Genomic DNA, 26,749 nt, shown 5'->3' with positions numbered 1-26,749 from the left:
ACCTAAGAATGGTCACACTGGATAAGACCAATAGTCCATGTAGACCAATAACCTGTCTTCCATACCCAGTCGGCCAGACCTAGGTTCTAGCAGTCAGGCTTAGGGACACCCAGAGCATGGGGTTGTCCCCCTGACCATCTTGGCTAAGAGACACTGATGGACCTATCCTCCATCAACTTACCTAATTATTTTTTAATCCAGTTATACTTTTTGCCAGCAGATTTTATGGAGGCCAAAATTTCCACAGGCTGACTATGAATTGTGTGAAAAAGTACTTCCTTTTTTTTTTTAAATTGAAACATGCTGCCTATTAATTTCATTGGATGACCCCTCGTGCTTGTGTTATGTGAAATGGTAAATAACACTTCCCTATTCACTTTCTCCATACCATTCATGATTTTACAGACCTCCTTCATATCCCCTCATTAGTAACACCTTTTCTAAAATGAACAGTCCCACTCTTTTTAATCTGTATATAGAAGCCGTTCTATACCTCCTAATTATCTTTGTTGCCCTTTTGTGTAACTTTTCCACTTCTAATATATCTTTTTTGATTGGAGGCAAACAGAACTGCATGCAATATTTAAGGTGTGGGCATACAAAAGATTTATATAATGGCATGATGTTTTCTATCCCTTGTCCAATGGCTCCTAGCATGTGGGGGGAGGGGGGGGTGTTTCCCCCATGCTGCTGAACACTGAACAGATGTTTTCAGGAAAATATTCACAATGACTCCAAGGCCTCTTTCTTGAGTGGGGACAGCTCATTTAGAACCCATCATTTCTAATACATACACACACACACATATATATTATTGTGTGTGTATATATACATATACACACACATATATACATACACACATTATACATATACATACATACACACACAGGAAAACATAACTGTGTGTGTGTTTTATTTCTTTATTTATATGTGTGTGTGTATTACTTGCACTTATCAACATTGAATTTAATCTGCCATATTGTTGCCCAGTCACCCAATTTTATGAGATCTTTGGAACTCTTCAGTGTGCTTTAGACTTAATTATCTTGAGTAATTATGCACTGTCTACTAATTTTGCCACCTCGCTGCTTACCCTTTTTTCCAGATCATTCATGAATACGTTGAACAGTATAGGTCCCAGTACAGATTCATTCGGAACCCCACTATTTACCTCTCTCCACTATGAAAACTCACCATTTATTTCTACCCTTTGTTTCCTATCTTTTAATCCATGATGGCTTCCATTGCTTAAGAGCCCTTCATGAGGGACCTCATCAAAGGCTATCTGAAAATCCATGTACGCTATATCCACTGGATCACACCTATCCACATGCTTGTCGACACCCGCAAAGAATTCTAATAAATTAGTGAGACACGATTTCCCTTTACAAAAGCCATGCTGATTCTTCCTCAACATGTCGTGTTCATCTATGCATCTCATCATTCTGTTCTTCAGTATAGTTTCAATCAATTTGTTTGGTACTGACATTGGGTTTAGTGGCCTGTAATTGCCAAGGCAGCCTCTGGAGCTTTTTTTTAAAAAAAAATTGGCATCACTTTAGCGATCCTTCATTCATCTGGTGAAGAGACTAATTTAAGTGATAGGTTACACACCACAGTTGTTAACTGCGAAATTTCATAGTTGAGTTCCTTCATACTCTTGAACGAATACCATAGGCTCCTGGTGAGATTTTACTGTTAAATTTATCAATTTAATCTAAAACCACTTCTACTGACACTTAAATGAGGGACAATTCCTCAGATTTATCACCTAAAAAAAAATGGGCTGAGGTGTGGGAATCTCCCTCACGTTCTCTGTAGCAAATTTACCAATGCAAAGAATTCATTTAGCTTTCCCATAAGAGCCTTGTCTTCCTTGAGTGCCTTTTTTCACACTTCAAATGTCTCCTGACTATTTGGCAGGCTTTCTGCTTGATGTACTTTTTTAAAGCATTGCTGTTAGTTTGTATGACTTTTGCTAGCTATTCTTCAAATTCTTTTTTGGCCTAATTATAACTTTTATACTTGATTTGCCAGAGTTTATGCTCCTTTCTATTTTCCTCAGTAGGAGATGATTCCCAATTTTTAAAGTATGTGATTTTTCCTCTAACTGCCTCTTTTATTCTACTGCTTTACTCTTATTCAAGCATGAATTTCTATCCATAGAGATTCTGTGGTACTGGTTTAATTCATTTAAGATTTTTACTATACATCAGAACCCCGTTTATCTGACTCTCCATTTCCCGGGTCTCCATATTAACCGAACAACCAGCACATGGAGGTCCAGAAGCGGACGATTTCTCCAGTGGCCGCTAGATGGTGCTAAAGCCTTCAACTTTTCCATTCTCCAGATTATCTGAATTTTTCATTATCCTATCTGGCCCTGGTCCCAATTAGATCAGATAAACAGGGTTCTGCTGTATTTGAGTCTATGCTTTCTTTCCCATATGCAGCCATTCCCTCACCAGCACAACCTGCTCTGTCATTCCTATATATTTTATACCCTGGTATTACCATGTCCCATATCATCATGTGAAGGCCAAGACTATTCAAAAAAGAAATAGGTAAATTCATGAAGGATAGGTCCATCAATGGCTATTAGCCATGATGGGCAGGGAGAGGCTAGGGACACCATGTTTGTCAGAAGCTAGGAATGGGCGGCAGGAGATGGATCACTTGATGATTACCTGTTCTGTTCATTCCCTCTGAAGTACCTGGCTTTGACCACTGTCAGAAGACAGGATACTGGGCTAGATGGTCTGACCCAGTATGGCTACTCTTAGGTTCATCATTCCACCAAATTTCTGTGGTGCCTATTATATCAATAGCCTTATTTAATATTAGGCACTCACGTTCACCCATTTTAGTATTTAAATTTCTAGCATTTGTATACAAGCACATATAAAATTTGTTAATATTTAGTTGACAGCCTTCATGTGATGTAATTAAATGATACTTTTTTTTTTAATTCTCTCTTCAATTCCTCCTTGTACTTTATCATCTATCTTCTCCCTCTTTATAGGCTATAAAGTAACCCCTTTAATAAATCCTTCACTAAAGGATGTGTCTTTTTGAACCATGTGCTCCTCCACACCAGTCAGCTTTCCCCGAGCTTTTAGTTTAAAAGTCCTCTACAACCTTTTTAATTTTACATGCTGCAGATCTGGTTCTCTTTTGGTTTAGATGGAGCCCTTTCTTCCTGTATAGATCGGCTCCTTTCCCAAAAGGTTCCCCCAGTTCCTCATAAAGTGAAATTCCTCCTCCTCCCACTACCGTCTCATTCACGCATTTATACCCTGCAATTCTACTTAACTGACCCTGCTCATGGAACTGGAAGCATTTCAGATAATGCTATCATGGAGGTCCTAGTCTTTAATATCTTTCTTAGCAGCCTAAACGTGGCCTCCAGGACGGATCTCCTACTTTTCCTTATGTCATTGGCACCTACATGTACCACTAACACTACCCAGATGTCTCGAGAGATTCACAACTTTCATCCGCGGAAGGAAATTCACCATACGGTTCTCCTGTTCATCACAAACCCATCTATCTATATTTCTAATAATCAAATCCTCCATTACCATTACTTGTCTCTTCTTAATAACTTGAGTTCTCTCCTCCAAAGGATATCCTCAGTGCAAGAGGATGTCATATCATCTGGAAGAAAGTTCCCAACTATGGGATTGTCTCCCTCTGCTCCAGCTTGATGTTCTCCTTCCCAGGGACTTATCCTCCACAACAGATAGAAGCTGTCAGACTGGGTATGGGACTGCTCGACTACGTCCTGGAAAGTCTCATTATGTACACACACCCCAACTCTGCTCTTCCAGTTCAGCCACTCTGATCTCAAAACCCTGCACTTCATCTCTGAGGGGCAAGAGTTGCTAGCACTGAATGCACACATATGCCACCTCTCCACAACAGAGGTAATCACACATGTTGCAGTCAGTGCAATACACTAGATAGCCCCCACTCTGCTTGCTTTTTTTTTTCCCTCCCAATACACAATAAATACTTATTGCAGACAAGGCAGAAGTGTTGAATATTACTGACAATTCTACCATTTCCATCTAGTAATGAACCCATTCAGATTCTTAATTTATTTTATGTTAGAAAATGATGATGCATTTCTTGTTTACTAGATGATTCATTTCTTACTCATGATTTGTGTCCAGCTCTATTTTAATGGCAATTGGAATTCAATTAAAATGCACAGAAATAGCATTTTATTAGTAGTGAAAACTATCTTAAGCGTGCTGGACACAAGATAAAAGTTTGTCAAACATGTTTCACATTTAATACTGCTTTATTAAAAAAAAGTATGATCTATAGTTAATTAATTGAACTTACTGTTTCTGGTCACCATGTTCTTCATCATTTTAGAAAAAGATCTCACCTCTCATACTTACTTTTTATTAATGGAACGGGAAAAGAAAAACAAGCTTTCCCGCTCTTTTCAACTTCCAATTGCTTTCCTAACTTTAAATGAACTAGTCATTGAACTAAACACGTAGAAATGAAGAACGTATTCTTTCTGCACCTGTAGAAGCAGCTATAGCAGTCAAAAGCTTGTTTAGCACTTCAACAAACTCTGGTTCCAGGTGCTTTGCCAGTGATTTCCACTAATTCAGTTGTTTGCCTTTCTTAAAGCTTCAGCCACAAACACATATTGCTTAATTATTTTTTATTTAATGTAAATGATTGTTGTAGATTATAGTGAATTTACACCCTAAGACAGGGTATCATTTTCAAATTTTAAATAGGTTTGTTTTTTAAAAAAATATATAATTTAAATAAACTTTTTAAAAATCAACCATTTTTATTCACCCTGTTATTACTGATTAACAAGCAATGCCTTTTCCTGTGACTTAGCTTAAAATTTACGTAAAAATGAAGACAGAAAAAAATAAAAGTGGATAATTGTCTAACTATTCATCAAAATAGAAATTATTGTTTTAGAATCCAACTAAGCCACTAATACTCCATTTTTTTCTGCTTTTGACTTTTTATACTGAACAATATTCAGTGTATCATCACTTGCAAATTATGGTCAGATTGCCAATGTTCTTTATTTATACATAGTTCTTTATGGGATGAGTTTGTGTAGCATCCCACCATCCCCCTACAAATAGCACCGAGCATTTTACAAGACAATAAAAATACAACAAAACAAATAAAAGATTTTTTTTAAAAAAAGCCTAAATGGAAAGTTAGTGAAAAATAGACCCAAACACTAGTAATTCTAAAACTGTTTTTGTGATAGGAAAAAGTGTTATGATGTTCTCAAAAAGTCAAAATGACAAAATTATATAACACTCAGGTTTGAATGCCACACAGTAGAGTATACCATAGCAAAAGAATAATCACTTTCTGACTTAGACATAATGGTGACAATCCTGAACTGCAGTTTACATCTGATTAGACATAACCTGTCAGGAAGTCTTAAACATAATCAAGACCAGCAATCCATCTGTGTGTTTTATATTCATATATTAAGTGAGAAACAGTAGAAAAATACTCTTATTTGAACAATATAGTATCTACATGTATGTAGATTCATTATAGATTCACTTCACCAGTGTACAGTAGATTTTGCACTGGTGCAGTTTGAAACCTACATCTCTCCCTAACATTTGGCATATGATCCTTTGACACTCAAGTACAGAAACTTCTAAATATTCTCACAGCAGCAGCTGAAAGCTGGTATAGTGAGAACTATAGCAGCTAGGCCAAATAATTCACCATCTATGCAGCCTCCCTCATACAACCAATTAAAGTGTTTCATGTAAGTTAATTGTAGAATAAGGTTACAGATTGAGTTACATCGGATATCACAATGGATAAGGATACATACCTTACTGTAACTGAAAGCCTGTACTATTGCACAGGTGTACTTTGTAAAGTCAAAAGGGCTGAGAATTTAAACACTGGATAGTAACAGATGGCAAAGCCCAGTGATGGTTGATTCTGGTAATATTCTAAACAAAAGCAGCAAAGAATCCTGAGGCACCTTATAGACTAACAGACGTTTTGGAGCATGAGCTTTCGTGGGTGAATACCCAAAGAGCTATCAACCCCGCTAGTAGCTGTTTCATCGCTTCACATTGACAAATATTCTAAGCCTCAGAGTGACAATCCTGAAATTTTAGTATATAGATGAGGTCTTTTACACGGCTTGAAGATGGAGCTTTTTCCTGCCATCCCTTCAAAAAAATCTTTTTTGGTTTTGGTAGCTTAATTGGTGATATTTACCCCCAGAAAAAATTAAACTAAAAGCATTTCAACAAAAGTAATCAAAAATTAACTGTTAAACGATTTGTTTCACTCCAAAAAATATTTAATTACAAAGTACATCAAGCAAGCTATAATACTGTCTCCTAAAATGCACTGGGAACAATTTGAGCTGGAGGACTTCCTATGGTCTTGTTGCACAATTTTTCTTTGAATCAGACATTGTAACCAAAACAGAGATATTTTACAAAATACACATTAAGGAAAAGAGGAAAATCCACACAACTGAGAAGAGAATCATTCTCCAGCCCCATCTCAGGCAGCGTTGCAACTGTTATTCCAACCTGGCACTGCAGTAGAGCCTACCTCTTTAAGGGAAATGAGAATGGTTGGTATGTACATTCCTACTGTCATAATATACCTAAGTAGCTCCACCCTCAAAAATTTTAGATCAGAAAAGAGGCGGAAAAAGGGATTTTCTTAGTTCTGTTCCAAGAATGACTAAAGTAAAAGTAAAGCCCAACAGTAACTATATCATATGTAGTGACAGCACAGTTTAGAATAGTGTCCCATTTGGATGAGACCAAGCAGCAGCAGAACTGGCCATTTTGTACCAGTCACACCGTGCATGTAATACCGAAATGAAGGTTACTTACCTGTAACCAACATTCTGTGAAACGACCTTTGCATGGTCCCACTCTTGGGATGTGCAGACTACGCAGCTAAGACTTCAGTGCATCCCAAGAGTAGGAATGTGCAGAGGCAACTTGAAGAAAAACAGTAAGATATTAACCCGGTACAAATATAAGACATTTTAAACAGATTAGTCAAATAAATGTAACCTGTGTAACATCAAAATCTCTTGGATTGTGCAACAACAAAATAAATTATTTCTTTTAAACATATTCTTTTAATTTAACACAGACACTTTGAGCTAAGTTTAAGATCAAATACGCCTAACAAAAATATACAACTCATACTGCACTCCAACACGACAGTGAAATGTCTATTTCATAATCCAGCATCTCTTCTGAGGTGAGCTATTAAAGCATGAGCCAGACAAGTGATCCAAATCAAAAAAAGCTCTTAGATGCTTAACACAGAAATGATGCCTAGAGCATAGACACAGTTAGAATAGATTGCTTGATAATTAACCTATTGTCCCTGCACTTTGATTTATTGAACCTAAAAGTTACAATGAATCTCAAAGCCTATGTATAGCATAATATCAAATCTCTGCTTTTTTAAAAAAAATTATCATCCCTTTTTAAGTTCAACTGCTATCAGTTCTTAAGAATGACCTCAGCTCCAAAACCTCTCCTGATTGCACACTTCTCAGGTGGCTATATAGTAGTGGAGCCTCTGAGGATACTAGTCCAGCTAAAGTAGCCCCCACCAACTGGTCCTCCCGTGTCCAAAAGAGGGAGTGACTAGTAAATCCGTGTAGAACCAAAAGTCTTTCCTCCTTCACATTCCTTTTCTACATCTGCATGCAGGGAGCCTCTCTAGAACTAGGATCACACAATCCCATCAGGGCCTTCAAATCCTGCCCTTCCCTCCACATACAACAAAACATTTTATCAACTACAGACAGCGCCCTATGTCCAGTCAGGGAACAGATGAAGCAGAATTTGTCAAAGTACACTCTGATTTCATATGCTACTCGAAGACAACAAAAAACTGATAGAAAGCTAGCAGTCAAAAATTAATACATAAGAACATGAGAACAGACAAGCGGCCATACTTGGTCAGACCAAAGGTTCATTCAGCCCAGTATCCTGTCTTCTGACAATGGCCAATGCCAGCTGCCCCAGAGGGAATGAACAGAACAGGCAAATCACCAAGTGATCCATCCCGTGTTACCCATTCCCAGCTTCTGGCAAACAAAGGTTAGGGACATTATCCTGCCTATCCTGGCTAATACCCACTGATGGAACTTATCATTCACAAGATCACTTAAGCATATGTGGACAGAAAGCTGGCTAGATTGTCGGGCTCAACAGGTAGTGATCAATAGCTCAATATCTAGTTGGCAGTTGGTATCAAGCGAAGTGCTCCCTCAGGGGTCAGTACTGGGTCCAGTTTTGTTCAACATCTTCATTAAAAATCTGGATGATGGGATGGATTGCACCCTCAGCAAGTTCACAGATGACACCAAGCTGCAGGGAGAGGTAGATATGCTGGAGGGTAGGGTCAGGGTCCAGAGTGACCTAGACACATTGGAGGATTGGGTCAAAAGAAATCTGATGAGGTTCAACAAGGACAAGTGCAGAGTCTTGCACTTAGAACACAGGATTCCCATGCACTGCTACAGGCTGGGCACTGACTGGCTAAGCAGCCATTCTGCAGAAAAGGACCTGAGGATTACAGTGAACAAGAAGCTAGATATGAGTCAACAGTGTGCCCTTGCTGCCAAGAAGACTAATGGCATATTGGGCTGCATTAGTAGGAGCACTGCCAGCAGATCGAGGGAAGTGATTATTCCCCTCTATTTGGCACTGGTGAGGCCATATCTGGAATATTGTATCCAGTTTTGGGCCCCCCACTATAGAAAAGATGTGGAAAAATTGGAGACAATCCAGCAGAGGGCAACAAAAATGATCAGGGGGCTGGGGCACATGACTTAGAAGGAGAAGCTGAGGGAACTGGGTTTATTTCGTCTGCAGAAGAGAAGAATGAGGGGGGATTTGATAGCAGCCTTCAACTACCTGAAGGTGGGTTCCAAAAAGGATGGAGCTAGGCTATTCTCAGTGATGGCAGATGACAGAAGCAGCAGAAGTCGTCTCAAGTTGCAGTGGGGGAGGTCTAGGTTGGATATTAGGAAAAAACGTCTTCAGTACGAGGGTGGTGAAGCATTAGAATGGGTTACCTTGAGAGATGGTGGAATTTCCATCATTAGAGGTCTTTAAGGCCCAGCTTGACAAAGCCTTGGCTAGGATGATTAGTTGGGGTTGGACTAGATGACCTCCTGAGGTCTCTTCTAATCCTAATCTTCTATGATTCTATGAACTTTAAGCATGATACAAAGTTAGTCACATGCTCAAGCACTTTTCTGAATATAGACGGACTTAAACGTTTTCTGGAATTGGGAACTTAAATCAGCATTGCAGAATTTTGCCATATGAAAATAAAATCATGTACAATATTGTTTCTACACTCAGTGTCAGGTAAAGAATTTTTCACCTTTACAATCTTGCCACCTTTGCTTACACTTGTTAATGATACCATTATTAATATATCCATAAATGTGAACTTTTTTTTTTTTTTTAAAGAGTCTGCATAAATGACTACTTCCTTGTTCACAGTCTAAGTGAATTCTAATACAATACTGAAAATACATCAAATAATAATGCCCCATGGTCACCATGGAAATCAAAAGTACAACAGGAAAAATGCCATTGGGTTAAGTCCAAAACTTGTGCAGAAGCTTTGATATGGTTGCAATTCTCTCAATACTCAAACGTGCCCAAATAGCTAACAGGGTTTATTTATGAAAAATTGCAGTAAAGATGATAAAAACAAAAATTCCACACAAAAAAAAAACATGACCAGTTTTTGGAAGTGTTAGCTAGTTAAACAAAAAAAATGAACTGAGGAAAAGGTTTCCATTTTTAACTTAGACAAATTGCATGTAAAAAAGGAGGAACATTTCCATTAATACGAATGTTACATGGCAAAAAATAGATGCTGCAGAGTTACATCCACATTAACCCACATTAGAAATCCAAACATTTAGAAGACAATTAGGAAAAAATAAATATGTACAGACCTTCCAGTAGTCAGATTGTAAACTGTAGTACCTCTGGTAGGCAGATAATGCTGCAATAGAGAAAAAGGTGGATTTTTTTTTTAAAAGAACAAGACTGAAAATAAAGCCTTAAGCATATACAAATATGCAATATGGACATGATAAATAATTTAATAAAAGTAACACTAACAATAACTATACACTGTTATGGATAGAGTATTTCCTGAAGACTACAATTTTGCTGTAGAACGTGTCTCAACCAAAAAGCAAATGTTATCGTGATTTACAAAAAATTAAAATCAAGTTGTATTTTAAAGTAAGTTTATGAAAGAAATTTGCCTGCTGAAATTTTGGTTTTTGACAAAAGCTATTGATTAAAAAATTTAAATCACGTAGTATGTTTACAGTGCTCTCTGGTGTGTTGCACAATTTTTGCAAGGGAAGAAGAGCAGACTGATCTGCAGAAAGATTACAGAAGAAGCACCCTCTCCCCTTCCATAATCAGATAAAAAAAGTGTGGGGACAGTGGGAGGAAAGCTTCAATTTTATCCATCACCTACCAAGCCCAAGACCATTATGAAAGACAGAGCTCTGAAGACAGGTCTAGAGACGGCATCCTGGTATGAATCACTGAATTACCATTATTTAGAGATTGAGTTCTCAACAAATCATTGTTCCTGCACCTTACTGCTCTCCCCTCAAAAAAAATCTGGTTAATAAGTTTAGTCTTTTGGCAAGTAAATGTCTGGTGATATAAAAAAAATAAAAAAAGTCAAGCCCTACCTTTGTTACTTAATGTACTCACTGCTAGACAGGCATAAATGCAGGACTTATGTTCTTATAAGAATAGTTGCCATGCAAAAAACACAAGTAGCATTTTAAGTAACAATTCATTAATACCTTAAAAAGTCAATATTTTCAACTCTGAAAAGTATCAGTTTTATAAGAAATTTAATTAAGTTTAACAGTAGCATCCAATGTGCGCTAAGAACTTTCCAAAGACTCAAAAGGAACTGTCCCTGCTTTAAGGAGCTCACAATCCTAGGAAAGACAAGAAAGCAGACCATTATGGGGAATGGGAAAAGCAATAGGTTTTCTATATGCAAATTAACTCACTGAAGCATCACAAAGTAGGTGTCTAATTTATAGCATACTTTGTAAGTTCATGTCCTACATACTCAGTTACATAACTGACCAAGAGCCATTCAAGACTTTCAGAAATGTTGCAGATACTTAAGAGCAAGAATACAAATATATAATTTACAAAAACAATGTATTTCTAGCTCAAGCTCCTCACCATACAATTGGATCTAATCTGGGACTTTTGGGGAATACTATCATATTACATGATAAGTACAAATATAAAAGATCTAACACAAGTTAAACTATATGCAAAGTTAAGGCAAATATTTCATTTTTTACACCTGACATCCATAAGTCCAAAATCATCAATTTAAATTACAAATATAAAAGCAAGCTTAACTGATTTGCTGTATTTTGACAGTCAGCCTTATTCTTAAATTTGATGTGTTATTCTGACAAGCCATAAGGATTGGGGGTTGTTGTTTTTTTGGTTAGTTTGATTTGAAAAACTGCAGTTACTCTCTAAAGGGACCACATTAACATTTTCTGCTGCATGCAACACAAGCTATTCTAGATTTACATTCCTTCTATTTACACCTATCTACCCCACAAGTCACTTTTACTCCTCAGACTGAACACTAATAATGCATAGTACTTATATGTACAGATGTATAGCTTATCTGAAGACGACTATTCTGGAAAGAACTCTAGACACTTAATCCAACTGACCATTTCATGACAATTAATTCAAACACAATTTAAAAAAATATATATAAAGTCTCTTATACAATAGGGGGTGTGTGTGTGTGTGTGCATGTGTAGTCTAAAATCAGCATCTTAATCATAGGCTGTTATATTGTACAGTATCACTAACAAATAGAGTCTTTCCCAATTTACATGCCTCAGATATTCATACTGAGTTTACTGTACAGACAAGTAATTTTTGAACACATGGATGACCTTCCTTTGCCAATCAGCTAAAAAACAAAACTTTTCTTTCTTGTAATGTTTCAGGCCATGTCTACATCTAAAATTTTGCAGCGCTGGTTGTTACAGCTGTATTAGTACAGCTGTATAGGGCCAGCGCTGCAGAGTGGCCACACTTACAGCAACCAGCGCTGCAAGTGGTGTTAGATGTGGCCACACTGCAGCGCTGTTGGGCGGCTTCAAGGGGGGTTCCGGGAACGCGAGAGCAAACCGGGAAAGGAGACCAGCTTCGCCGCGGTTTGCTCTCGCGTTCCCGAACCCCCCTGCAAACCGCAGGGAAGGAGACCTGCTTGCTCGGGGTTCCGGGAACGCGAGAGCAAGCCGGGGAAGGAGACCAGCTTCGCCGCGGTTTGCTCTCGCGTTCCCGGAGCCACCCTGCAAACCGCAGGGAAGGAGAACCGCTTGCTCGGCGGTTCGGGGAACGAGAGAGCAAACCGGGAAAGGAGACCAGCTTCGCCGCCGTTTGCTCTCGCGTTCCCGGAGCCACCCTGCAAACCGCAGGGAAGGAGACCTGCTTGCTCGGGGAACGCGAGAGCAAACCGCGGCGAAGCTGGTCTCCTTTCCCGGTTTGCTCTCGCGTTCCCGAACCCCCCTGCAAACCGCAGGGAAGGAGACCTGCTTGCTCGGGGTTCCGGGAACGCGAGAGCAAGCTGGGGAAGGAGACCAGCTTGATTACCAGAGGCTTCCTCCTTCCACGGAGGTCAAGAAAAGCGCTGGTAAGTGTTTACATTGGATTAACAGCGCTGGATCCCCAGCGCTGGATCCTCTACACCCGAGACAAAACGGGAGTACGGCCAGCGCTGCAAACAGGGAGTTGCAGCGCTGGTGATGCCCTGCAGATGTGTACATCTTCAAAGTTGCAGCGCTGTAACTCCCTCACCAGCGCTGCAACTTTCTGATGTAGACAAGCCCTCAGATTCTTATAGCAAGGAGTCCACCTAAAACTGAAGGAAGTTACAAGATTACTGTTTTTACCCCCAATAAAAGTAATTTTAAAATCAGCATATTAAAGATTTAACGAACTGTAGTAATTAAGAGAACATGTGTTTTTAATACAGAAGTGTATTTCATTATACTATAATAATCTCCAAGAAACAAACATTTTAAACAGTCAAGTTTTATATTAAATTTTTTAAAGAAATTTAAGCACAAGTAATACATGAAGTAGGAAATTTTTTGAAGTCTTGTGAAAACCTCAAAACTGAGAAAACTTAAGTTTTACCATTCATACTTTTAAAAATTTACTCAGCTTTGAAAACAAAATGTCATCAGTCATTTTCACTTAGGGTATGTCTACAGTATGAAATTAGGTCAATTTTATAGAAGTCAATTTTTAGAAATTGATTTTACACAGTCAATTGCGTATGTCCACACTAAGCGCCTTAAGTCGGTGGAGTGTGTCCTCACTACTGTGGCTAGCATTGACTTACGGAGCGGTGCACTGTGAGTAGCTATCCCACAGTTCCTGCAGTCTCCACTGCCCACTGGAATTCTGGGTTAAACTCCCAATGGCTGATGGGGCAAAAACACTGTCGTGGGTGGTTTTGGGTACGTCATCAGTTGCCCCTCCCTCCATGAAAGCAACGGCAGAAAATCATTTTATGACTTTTCTCCTGGGTTACCCGTGCAGATGCCATACCACGGCAAGCATGGAGCCCGCTCAGCTCACCGTCACCACTGCTGTTGTGAGCATTGTAAACACTTTGCACATTATCCTAGAGTATATGCAGAACCAAGCTAAGAGATGTCAGCACGAGGAGGATTTTGAGGAAGACATGGACACAGACGTTCCTGAAAGCATGGGCTCTGGCAATAGGGACATCATGGCAACAGTGAGGCTGGTTGATATGGTGGAACACCAATTCTGGGCCAGTCAAAATAAGCACAGACTGGTGGGACCGCATAGTGTTGCGGCTATGGGATGATTCACAGTGGCTTGCAAAAACTTTCACATGTATAAGTCCACTTTCCTGGAACTCTGAGTTGCTTTCCCCCACCCTGAAGCGCAGGAATACCAAGATGAGAGCTGCCCTGACAGTTGAGAAGCAAGCGGTGATAACCTCGTGGAAGCTTGCAACGTCTGACTGCTACCAGTCAGTTGGGAATCAATTTGGAGTGGGCAAATCTACTGTGGGGGTTGCTGTGATTCAAGTAGCCAATGCAATTATTGATGTTCTGTTATTAAGGGTAGTGACTCTGGGAAATGTGCAAGTCATACTGGATGTCTTTGCTGCAACGGGGTTCCCTAACTGTGGTGGGGCAATAGACGGAATGCATACCCCCCTCTTGGCACCGGACCACCTTGCCAAGCAGTACATAAACCGCCAGGGGTACTTCTCAATGGTACTGCAAGCGCTGATGGATCACAAGGAACATTTCACCAACATCAATGTGGGACGGCCGAGAAAGGTGCATGACGCTCGCATATTTAGGAACTCCAGGCTGTTTGAGCAGCTGCAAGAAGGAATTTACTTCCCAGACCAGAAAATTACCATTGGGAATGTTGAAATGCCAATAGTTAGCCTTGGGGTCCCAACTTACCCCTACTCCCATGGCTCATGAAGCCTTACACAGGAAGCCTCGACAGTAGTAAGGAGAAGTTCAACCATAGGCTGAGCAAGTGCAGAATGGTAGTAGAATGTGCCTTTGGACATTTAAAAGCTTGCGGGCACTGTTTGCTGAGTAAGTCAAACCTCCGCGCAAACAACATTCCCATGTTATTGCTGCTTGCTGTGTGCTCCATAGTATCTGTGAGAGTAAGGGGGAAGACATTTATGGCGGGGTCGGAGGTTGAGGTAAATTGCCTGGCATCCAATTTTAAGCAGCCAGACACCAGGGTATTTAGAAGAGCAGAGCAAGGCGTGCTGACAGAGAGGCTTTGAAAACCAGTTTCATGACTGGCCAGGCTTCGGTGTGAAAGTTGCATGTGTTTCTCCTTCATGCAAACCCACCCCTTTTGTTGATTTTAATTCCCTGTAAGCCAACCAACTCTCCCTCCTTCAAAATAAAGTAACTATTGTTTTGAAACCATGCATTCTTTATTAGTTTAAAAAAATGAGATAACTGACACAGTAGCCTGGGTGGGGTGGGGAAGAGGGAAGGACAAGGCCACATTGTTTATTGTAGCCACACTAAAAATCAAACTGTTTGAATGATGGCCTTTGGTTGCTTGGGCCATCTTCTGGAGTGGAGTGGCTGGGTGCCTGGAGCCTTCCCCCCTCTCCCGCGTTCTTGGACGTCTGGGTGAGGCGGATATGGAACTTGGGGAGGAGGGCAAGCGGTTATACAGCGGATGCAGCGGGGTCTGTGCTCTTGTTGGCTTTCCTGAAGCTCCAACAGACGCTTCATCATGTCCGTTTGCTTCCCCATTAGCCTCAGCATCACATCCTGCTTCCGCTCTTCATGCTCACTTAATTCTTTCCTGGTCTCTGCCACTGAATGCCTCCAAGCATTAAGCTGTGCCCCATCAGTGTGGGAGGACTGCATGATCTTGGAAAACATGTCATCGCAAGTGCGTTCTTTTCGCTTTCTAATCTGCGATAATCTCAGGGACGGAGATGATAGGGGGAGCGTAGAAACATTTGCATCAGGGGGGAATAGAAAGGGAGAGTAAAATTTAAGCTACATTTCTGAGAACAAAAAGGAGACTCATTCACAGTGAATCAAGCAATTCACAGCAGATAGCACATGTGCTTTAGATACAAGGTCGCATTTTACCTTATGTTGAGCACCTGCCAGTATGGTGACACATCACACACGGCTGGGCAACAGAATTTGGTTTCCAGGCAGCCATGGTAAGCCAAAGGGTACACAGGTTTGGCTCTTAACACCTCCAAAACATGTGGGAATGTTTTCAAACTGCAGAGCCCTCTTTCCCAGAGAAAGCAATGGGTTGGGTTTCACATTTAAATAGGAGGGGCTGCGGTTTTGGGATGGATGTGCAGCACATACATATCCTCACCCCATGTGGCTATTCTCTAGGCTGTTCCCCTTTAGAAAAGCACAAACAGCCCAGCATGAACAGGGTCCTTTTACTGTTCCGTTACAAAACGTCCCCTATTTAAACCAGGTGGCGATGAACGATATCACTCTGCTGAGGCTAACACAGAAAGACAAACAGAATGTTGCTTGAATGAGACCAAAACCCAGGATCATTTGCTGCCATACTTTGTGCTGCAATGACTCCAGAATACTTGCTACTGGCTTGGCGTGGTAAAGTGTCCTACCATGGAGGATGAAATAAGACAGCCCTCCCCAGAAACCTTCTGCAAAGGCTTTCAGAGTACCTCCAGGAGAGCTTCATGGAGATGTCCCTGGAGGATTCCCACTCCATTTCCAGACATGTGAACAGACCTTTCCAGTAGCTGTACTGGCCATGAATGCATCCCAGTTCTTCAGGGCAAATCAAACATTAAATACTATTGCTTTTAAACCCTGTACTGTAGTTACAAATGTGCACTCACCAGAGGGGCATTCTCCGGCTTCAGGTCGGGGATCCCGCCTTGGGAGGGTATTGGCTCCATGGTGAAGAAAAGTTCCTGGCTGCTGGGAAGAAGAGATTCACTGCTTTCCTGCTGCGCCGCCTCCTCCTCCTCTTCCTCATTCACAAAATCCGCCTCCCTGTTACGCGAGACTCACCCTTCTAGGTGTCCACGGACAGTAGGGTCCCCACCTAGAATGCCATGCAGCTGGTGATAACAATGGCATGTATGGGGCTCTGACGCGGAGTGACCGTTTGCCTCCTTTGTCTTTTGGTAGGATTGCCTGAGCTCCTTAACTTTCAAATGGCAGTGCTGCGTGTCCCTGTTGTAGCCTCTGTCCAACAAGCCCTGTGAGATTTTGGCAAATATTTGCATTTCTTCTTTTTAATCCGAGTTCGGCCTGCACAGATGCTTCTCCCCATACAGCAATCAGATCCAGTGTCTCTCTTCTGGTCCATGCTGGAGCTCGTTTGCGATTCTGGGGGGACTGCATGGTCACCTGTGCTGCTGAGTCTGCTACGCTGACCAAACAGGAAATGAAATTCAAAAGTTCTCAGGGTTTTTCCTGTGTACCTGGCTAGAGCATCAGAGTTCAAAGTGCTGGCCAAAGCAGTCACAAATGGAGCACTTTAGGATAGCTCCTGGAGGCCAATACCGTTGATTTGCGTCCGCACTACCACAAATTCGAGCCAGCATCTCAGATTAAGAAAATTAGTTAAATGAAACTACAGAGCTGACAACTGTTGCTGAAAAGTCCTACACAAATATGGAAACACCTGTGGGCTTCAAAAAACAACAGGTTTATCTACTGCCTTGAGGTGAGCCCAAACTAATTCCATAATAGGATTCAAGTACTGAGGGAAAAAAATATGATTCCAATCTGAGTTTATTATAAACAGTATTTGTGGTGCGGCTTTGCCACGGTTCGTCCCTCAGCGGGGCTGTGGGGTATCCCACTGCCTCGCTCTAGTTCGCCGGCCGTTGGCTCTGCGGTCATGGGGAATAACGCACACTCGGTTAGGGGCTCAGGCCCTTGGAATGGGGCTGAGCCAATAGTCAAGTGGCGGCCCAGGCCCTGGGTCAGGGCAGGGCAGCAAGCAAACAGTCAGAGACTCAGGCCTTTAAGCAAGGATTGAGTCAATAGTTCAATAGCAGGCGGTTCTAGCCTCTCCAGGCCAGGGAAAAGGGGGAGTCTGCCACTCAAGGAGTGGGTGGCAGGGGGGACGCAGGCCCTCCCACTCCACTGCGTCCCAGCCCGGGGCCCTAGCAGCGGCAGAAACTCGCTGCTGTCAGTGGGGATCCTGCCTGCAACATACTGACATAGGCTCTGGCGGTGCTGCTGCCAGACTGGGGTCGGCTACCCCCAGGCTACTTCCACACTCCCCCTCGTAGGGTACCTTAGTTGTGGTAGCATCGCCAGCTGTCTCGAACACCATCGGTTCCTCCAGGTAAGTAGTGGACGGTAGGCTCAGCTGCTCCTCAGGGTAGCTGGAGCGGGGTAGGCTCGGCCGGCCTGGTGCAACCTCAGGCCAGCCGCGGCCTTCTGCTGTCTCCCCCGAGGCAGCTTGGCCGCAGACATCTGGTCTCTGCGGCGGCTGGTTCTCAACTGAGCTCTGCAGGTGAGCTTTTATACTTCTGGGTCTGCGCCGTGACCTCTGAAGGGTGGGCGCAGGACCCAGTGGCTCTGCCCACGTTGGTCTCAGGGGAAGTCAGTCCCTTAGCAGGACTGTGGTGTATCCAACCGCCTCGCTACAGTATTATAGGAAGAACTGATTTTTTTTTTTTTAAACAATTTAGTGAATGAAGGGAAAACACTGCTATTATTATAGAGGGAGTTGAGAGCACCTTTTTTCAAAATGTCTGCAGAGTAGAGCTTGGCAGTTATAGGCCAGTAAGCCTAACTTCAATATCTGACAAACTGGCTGGAACTATAGTAAAAAACAGAATTACCAGACACAAATAAACACAACATGTTGGAAGAGTCAACACGGCTTTTGCAAAAGGAAATCATGCCTCACCAATCTATTGGAATTCTTTGACACACACGTGGAAAATGATGATCTAGTGGATATAGTGTACTTATACTTTCAGAAAGCCTTTGACAAGGTCCCTCATCAAAATGCTTAAACAAAGTAAGCACTCATGGCACAAGTGAGATGGTCCTCTCCTATCTATGAAACAAAGGATAGGAATAAATGGTCAGATTTCACAATGGTGGTAAATAGTGGCATCCCCCAAGGATCTGTAGTGGGATTTGTGCTGTTTAACATTCATAAATGATCAGGAAAAAGGGGTAAACAGCAAGTTGATTAAGTCTGCAAATGAGACAATTACTCAAGATTGTTAAGTCCAAAGCCAAAGGTGAAGAGATACAAAGGGATCTCATAAACCTGGGTGATAGGGCAACAAAATGGCAGATGAAATTCAATGTTCATAAGTCCAAAGTAATACATATTGGAAAACCTAATCAGAGTCCTGTGCAGATACAAACAGCCTCAGTTCCTTCTGTACCACATTCTGTATATAAGAACTCTGAAGTAGAGGAGAGGGGGGCAAGCAGTGGAGCACACATAGGGATAATACTTGAAGAAGGGAAGGTTACTCACCATGCACAATAACTGAGGTTTTCTGAAATATGTCCCTATGAGTACTCTACTTTAGGTGACTGTAGAGCAGTGCCCCTTGTTGGAAGGATTGGGTTTTGGAGTTGGATTCTTTACTGACGATAAAGCAGTCAGTCCTAACAGTGCAGATGCTAAGTCGAATGATTGCATAATGCTCTGTAAATGTGTGAGCAGACAGCCAGGTCGCTGCTCTATACATGTTTGTAATCAAAACATTGTTCGAGGAAGCTACAGAGGTAGAGAGTGATCTTGAACAGTGTGAGAGAGTACCCGGTGGGGGGTTGCAAGGCACATTGACAACAGCAATAGCTAATACAGTTGGAAATTCATTTTAGAAGTCTTTGCTTAGATATGGATGATCCTTTAGATCTCTCTGCAATGGTAAGGAATAGTCTTGGTGATTTCTTGAAAGGTCTGATCCTTTCTAAATAGAAGGCTAACACTCTCCTAATGTCTAGTGCGTGGAACGCTACCTCCCTTTTATTCTCATGAGATTTGGGGAAGAATGATGGGAGACGAATATAGATTGATTCAGGAAGGATGAAGGTATTTTTGGTAGGAACTTTGAATGTGGTCATAAAGTGGCTTTATCCTTAAAGAAAATTGTAAAGGGGGGTGGTAACACTGAGATCACCTATTTCCCCCATTCTTCAAGCAGGTGTGATTGCCTTTCTTGTAGCAGTCTTCACAGAAAGATGTATGAGCCACCAGTCACCATAAATTCAAAGGGGGGGGAGGTTGAGAGAATCAGTAAGGTGTCACAGAACTAGGTTAAGGTCCCATGGTGGTGTAGGATCTCAAATTTCAAGTTAGAGGTTCCAAATACCTTTAAAATATCTTTTTGTTGTATGATGCATGAATAGTGAGTGTCAACCAATCCTGTGGAGGAAGGCCACGTAATGGCCGTGAAATGGATTCTCAGCACACTTAACAACAGTCCTGATTTTTTGTTGTTCCAGGATATCTAATCCAGAATCAATGGCAGAGGATATAGCTGTAACCTGTCTACTGTCACACCAGATCCAGAATCTCTTATACTTGTGAAGGAAAGTAAGGCACATGGCTGTTTTTCTGCTATTTAACAGTATCTCTTACATCTTCAGAACAGCTCATTGTGACATTTTGGAACCATCAAATGACCCATGCTTTCAGGTGGAGAACTTCTAGATTTCTATGATGGATCTAGCCTTGAAAAAGGATGTTTGGAATAGAATGAACAGTGACCCGGGGGTGAGGGTGGGGGTGGTAATGTGCATACCATCAGCTGTAAAGGTAAGGGAAAGATGTCTGTCTGGGCCATGTTGTGGCTATCAAAATGACCCTGGCCTTTTTGTCCTTTATTTTGTGTATTACTCTGGGTATTAATGGAATCAGAGAAAATGCATGTATAGATGTCTGTCCCATTTGAGAAGAAAGGAATCCCCCGGAGATTGACAATCTTGAGCAGAATTGAGGGCACTTGCTTTCCCAGCTGTGGCAAAAAGGTCTATGCTCAGATGTCCCCAACACATTAATGTTTTGTGTAGGATCATGGTATCTATTTCCCCACTCGTGTTCTTGTGAGACCTGCCTGCTGAATGTGTCTGCCATGGTATTTTGAAGTCCTGGTTGATAAGTAGCTGAGATATTGATCCTGGGTGAATGTACTAATTCCATAATTTAACTGCATAGGCACATTGGGAGGGTGATCTTGCCCTTGGCTGTTTATGTGAAACATACAAATGATGTTGTTTGTCATTGTTTTGCGTGTGTGTCTGTCTTTGATTAGTGGTAAAAAAATGACACTATGCATTTCTGGCTGCTCTGAGCTCCGCCAGGTTGACGTGTTATGTCGACTCTGAACATAAGAATGGCCACACTTGGTTGGATCAAAGGTTCATCTAGCCCAGTATCCTGTCTACCCACAGTGGTCAATGCCAGGTGCCCCAGAGGGAGTGAACCTAAAGTAATGATCAAGTGATCTCCACCCTCTGACAAACATAGGCTAGGGACACCATTCCTTACCCAGGGGACCATCTGTCATGTACTGTGTAGTCGCCCAAGTGGGCTCCCCTCCCAATAGGGATGCGTCCGTCATCAGTATTAGCGATGAAGGTGGTCGGGCGAAGAGAACTCTAGCACACGCATTGTGGGGGTATGTCCACAAGTCAAGTTAGCTTTTGACTGTGGAGGGCATTGATAGATTGTTTAAACTGTGTCTGTGCAAAGCATAAACTGTTCTGAAACACCCTTGAATGCAATCCATATGGAGTCTGGCATGGTCTATGATAAAGGTGGCAGCCACCATGTGTCCCAATAGTTGTAGACACACTCTGGCTGATACCTGCAGGCTGGCTTGAACTGTGGAGATCAACCTGACTAAGTGAATGTGTGTTGGAGGGAGGCTTTGGCCTCCACTCCAGAGAGGCAGGTCCCTGCGAACTACAATTTCTGAGCGTTTATTTGTAGGCCAAGTCATAAGAAAAGGTCCAGTGTCTTTTGTGTAGCTATTAATGCATCGTCTCTAGCAGGGGCTTTGAATAAGAAACTGTTCACGTATGGGAATATCAGAATTCCTTGGTTCTGGAGATGTGCTGCTAACATGGCAAGGGCTTTCGAGAATACCTTGGGTGCCAAAAATAGGCCAAATGGGAGTATTCTGTATTGGAAGTGATTCTGCCCCAGTGTGAACCTGATAAATCTCCTGTGGGATTGGTGAATGGTAATATGAAAGTATGTATCTTGAAGATAGAGGGGACAATAACCAGTCCCTGCTAACCTAACCATCTTGAATTGTAGTACTTCCACAAACTTATTGAGCGCACTTAGGTCTAGAATGGGTCTCCAACTGCCTCTCTTTTTCTGTACTAGAAAGTATTTGGAATAAAAGGTCTTCCTTCTGTGCTGGATTGGAACTGGTGGTATAGCACCTAGTGTAGGAGGTGGTTCATCTCCTTGTGTAAAAGGTGCTCATGAGAGAGGTCCCTGAAGCAGAATGGGGAGGCAGGTAAAGCGGATTGAATATCTCTTGTTGATTATTTCTAACACTCATCCATCCGTGTTGATACTCTGCCACATTGGATAGAAAGAGGTAAAGTGGTCAAACTGATGGAAACATTCAGGTTGTTGCAGCACATGTCTGCAGGGGCAGCATTTTGGAGCTTCGACCAAATTCTCTAAATTATTGCTTTGATGCAGAGGTTGAGATGTTCACGGTTGTGATGGGGGCAGTCTACGTTTAGAAGGTTTTGATCATTTCGTTTCTGGGTCATAGGCCATGTCTACATCTAAAATTTTGCAGCGCTGGTTGTTACAGCTGTATTAGTACAGCTGTATAGGGCCAGCGCTGCAGAGTGGCCACACTTACAGCAACCAGCGCTGCAAGTGGTGTTAGATGTGGCCACACTGCAGCGCTGTTGGGCGGCTTCAAGGGGGGTTCCGGGAACACGAGAGCAAACCGGGAAAGGAGACCAGCTTCGTCGCGGTTTGCTCTCGCGTTCCCGGAGCCACCCAGCAAACCGCAGGGAAGGAGACCTGCTTGCTCGGGGTTCCGGGAACGCGAGAGCAAACCGGGAAAGGAGACCAGCTTCGCCACGGTTTGCTCTCGCGTTCCCCGAACCACCCTGCAAACGGCAGGGAAGGAGACCTGCTTGCTCGGGGTTCCGGGAACGAGAGAGCAAACCGGGAAAGGAGACCAGCTTCGCCGCGGTTTGCTCTCGCGTTCCCGGAGCCACCCAGCAAACCGCAGGGAAGGAGACCTGCTTGCTCGGGGTTCCGGGAACGAGAGCGCAAACCGGGAAAGGAGACCAGCTTCGCCGCGGTTTGCTCTCGCGTTCCCCGAACCACCCTGCAAACCGCAGGGAAGGAGACCTGCTTGCTCGGGGTTCCGGGAACGAGAGAGCAAACCGGGAAAGGAGACCAGCTTCGCCGCGGTTTGCTCTCGCGTTCCCCGAACCACCCTGCAAACCGCAGGGAAGGAGACCTGCTTGCTCGGGGTTCCGGGAACAAGAGAGCAAACCGGGAAAGGAGACCAGCTTGATTACCAGAGGCTTCCTCCTTCCACGGAGGTCAAGAAAAGCGCTGGTAAGTGTCTACATTGGATTACCAGCGCTGGATCACCAGCGCTGGATCCTCTACACCCGAGACAAAACGGGAGTACGGCCAAAGCTGCAAACAGGGAGTTGCAGCGCTGGTGGTGCCCTGCAGATGTGTACACCTTCAAAGTTGCAGCGCTGTAACTCCCTCACCAGCGCTGCAACTTTCTGATGTAGACAAGCCCATAGTGTCTTTGAGGTGGGACAAATGAAGGAGGTTAAGACCTTTGTGTAGTGTGAGTAATTACTGGGCCTTCTCTTTTGTGCCGGTGTGTAAATACCGAGAGATCTTAAATGTTGCCCTCAAATATTTTAGGGAGTGGAGATACACCTCAGTTAGGTCAGTGAATAGTTTTGAGCCCTCAAAAGGGGAGATCTTCCACTCTGGCCTCCAACTCCTTCGGGGACCCAGAAAGAGGCAGCCACAATGCCCTTTGCATGACCACTGCTGTCAATATCCAATGAGCAGCTGTACCGGCCACATCCAAGGAAGCTGGCAATGCAGTTCACGCTAGGAGCTGACACTTATTTGCAATTGCCTGAAATTGCTTTTTGTCTTCTGGAATATACTCAAATTCACTCAATTTGGAGTAATCTTGTGTGATACATTGTCAGAAGTGCTTCATAATTGACAGAGTTGCTAAGGAATATGCTTTGTGTCCAAATAGACCTAATCTCTTCCAGTCTATCATATGGCCATCATTTTAGTTTGGTGCTATCTTCCATGTTCATTTACGGCATTGACAATGAATGAATTCAGTGTAGGGTGCAAAAATAAAAAGTCCATGTCCTTACAGGGCACATAATATTTCTTGTCTGCTCTCTTACGGGTGGGGGGCATTGTGGCCAGAGTCTACCAGACAACTTTAGTTGGGTCTAATAGTGCTTCATTGATATGAAGAGTTATGTTTGCCAATGTTGATGTCTGAAGTACAGTAGAACCTTAGATTTACGAACACCTCAGGAATGGAGGTTGTTCATAACTCTGAAATGTTTGTAACTCTCAAAACATTATGGTTGTTCTTTCAAAAGTTTACAACTGAACACTGACTTAATACAGCTTTGAAACTTTACTATGCAGAAGAAAAATGCTGCTTTTTTTTCGTAATTTACATTTAACAACGTACTGTATTTCTGTTTTTTTGGTCTCTGCTACTGCCTGAATGAGTACTTCCAGTTTCAAATGAGGTGTGCGGTTGACTGGTCAGTTCGTAACTCTAGTGTTTGTAACTCTGAGGTTCTACTGTATATCAAGTAATTTATGCTGGGATTCATTCAATTCCTCCAGTGTAATTTAAAGATAATTTGCTATTCTCTTGAACAGCTCCTGGAATTGCATCCTAGAAATCTCCTGCTGTTGGTGGGGGAAGGCATCACTGCTTTGTCTGATGAAGATGAAGAGATACTGGTTGCAGGCATAGTTTCCTAATCCTCTCTTCCTGTTCCTTAAAAACGATTCTCTTTTAGGCTCAGGGGGTATGGCTATTGAGGATGATGGGGAATGTCTCTCTTTTTCTCTCTGGGTGCTGAAGGACCTGGAAAATTGCAGCCCGTATGTAGCCCACGGATCCCAGTAGGGCCAACACAATGAAAAAGACATGGGTGAGGAACCCATGGGTGTCTGTACCAAGCCTGTTGGTCACATCTAGCTTCATAATGCCTTGTCCAAGCATAATGGTTGACTTGTGTAGCTCCCTGATGTGAAGTGGGGGCGGGGTCTGTGGGGAAACTGAATATATGTCCTTTTCCTCCTCGTCATCACCACTACAGAAATGGGGAGAAGCATAACTGGGAGTAACTTATATGTTTGATACAGCGTATCGAACCAGTTCAGTCAATGTTGTCCTTGAGGATCTGGGCTTACTCTTGCTTCTACTTCCTCACAGTACAGTTTTGTCTGATCCTGCCCTTTTCAGGTCTTCTGAGTTACTGGCGGCGATGGTACCATAGGAACCAAAAGCTTAACAGGTACTCAGCCTTGTACCTGTCAGTATCAAAGTCACAGACCTAGCAGGGGATCTTCTTGGTGGGGGCAGGTGGAGGAGAGAAGAGAAGATGGTTCCCTGCTAGGAGAACTTGAGGCATGCTTCTTGGTGGCTTTGTGAAGAATCCATTGATTTCCTCCTCATAGACAGCAGGGATTGGTGTTGAGCAGCTGATATCAATGTTGAAGGGGAGAGACCACTGTCCAAGGGGTCCCAGCACTGGGGTCAGAAGTTGGCCATAGCAAGCTCTTCATCAAAAGGAGTTTTAGCTTGAGCTAACAGCTTTTCTCGGTTCTTGCCTTAAGTTTAAGGCAACGTGTGCTCTTTTGGGGCACATGTAGCTGCTGTCTAGGAGAGTCACAACAGGAGAGACAGCTGCTGACAGAGATGGCATCCCAGAAGGAGAAGCAACATTTGAATCCAGTGAAGCCGGGCATAAAAGATGGTTACTGACCTTTGTAACTGTTGTTCTTCGAGATGTCATATCCATTGCTTATATCCATTCCAATTAGGTGAATCCCAAGCCTTACCTAGGTGGTGGGGTCGGAGTGAGATACTGCAGAATGCAAAACTGCTAAGCCGAAGGCTGCATCGTCTCTAGATTGTTGCACCAGGGCATAATGGGAAGTAAAGGTGTGTACTGAAGACCATGTAGATGCTCGACATATCTCTTGAATAGGTACTCGAGCTAAGAAGGCGGCCGATGAGGCCTGGGCCCTGGTAGAATGTGCGGTAATATGACCCAGAGAGGCATGAGCTAGATCATAGCAAGTCTGGATGCACGCCGTTACCCAGGACGAAATCCTCCGAGAAGAGACGGGTTGGCCTTTCATCCGGTCCACCACTGCAACAAAGAGTTGGGGCGTTTTACGGAAGGGCCTCATTCAGTCAATATAGAAGGCGAGCGCCCTACGGACGTCGAGCGAATGTAACTGCTGCTCCCTACGAGATGTATGCGGTTTGGGGAAGAAGACCGGGAGGAATATGTCCTGGTTGATATGAAAGGCCCAGACTACTTTAGAGAGGAATGTGGGCGTAACTGCACCTTGTCCTTGTGGAACACCGTGTATGGTGGGTCCACCATCAGAGCCCGAAGCTCAGAGACTCTCCTAGCCAATGTGATGGCTACAAGAAAGGCTGTTTTCCATGACAAATATAGGAGTGAGCAGGTTGCCAATGGCTCGAATGGAGGGGACGTAAGTCTCGTCAGGACTAAACTGAGGTCCCAGGAAGGGGCGGGGCGTCGTACTAGGGGGTATAGACGCTCCCAGCCTTTGAGGAACCTCGAGACTATAGGGTGGGAGAAGACGGAGTGAGTACCTTCTCCGGGGTGGAAAGTAGAAACAGCCGCCAAGTGCACTCGCAAATATAAAAGATAGCGAGGCCTTGCTGTTTAAGATACCAGAAGTAGTCCAAAATAGTGGGGATGGGAACCTCCATAGGTGCGACATTCCGCGTTTGACACCAGCAGGAAAACCGCTTCCACTTGGCTAAGTAAGTAGACCGAGTGGAAGGTTTTCTGCTACCCAGGAGTACC

General features: G+C 43.0%; 1 protein-coding gene across 8 annotated transcripts in view; it reads right to left on the bottom strand.

Moving 5' to 3' along the window:
- KDM6A (lysine demethylase 6A) overlaps positions 1-26,749 on the bottom strand; it is a 297,125-nt gene that overhangs the window by 201,033 nt on the left and 69,343 nt on the right. For 7 of the 8 annotated variants that reach the window (XM_030576524.1, XM_030576540.1, XM_030576549.1 and 4 more), the window contains exon 4: positions 10,001-10,050. In XM_030576524.1, coding sequence (XP_030432384.1) covers positions 10,001-10,050 — 50 coding nt within the window. Of the gene's footprint in view, positions 1-10,000; positions 10,051-26,749 lie in introns of those variants that run through there. The other variant, XM_030576594.1, reaches the window with a different exon arrangement.

Source organism: Gopherus evgoodei, chromosome 1 (assembly GCF_007399415.2).
Source record: "Gopherus evgoodei ecotype Sinaloan lineage chromosome 1, rGopEvg1_v1.p, whole genome shotgun sequence".
NCBI classification, from domain to species: domain Eukaryota; kingdom Metazoa; phylum Chordata; order Testudines; family Testudinidae; genus Gopherus; species Gopherus evgoodei.
Note: the sequence above shows the minus strand (reverse complement) of the source record. Positions and strands in the feature narration are given on the sequence as shown.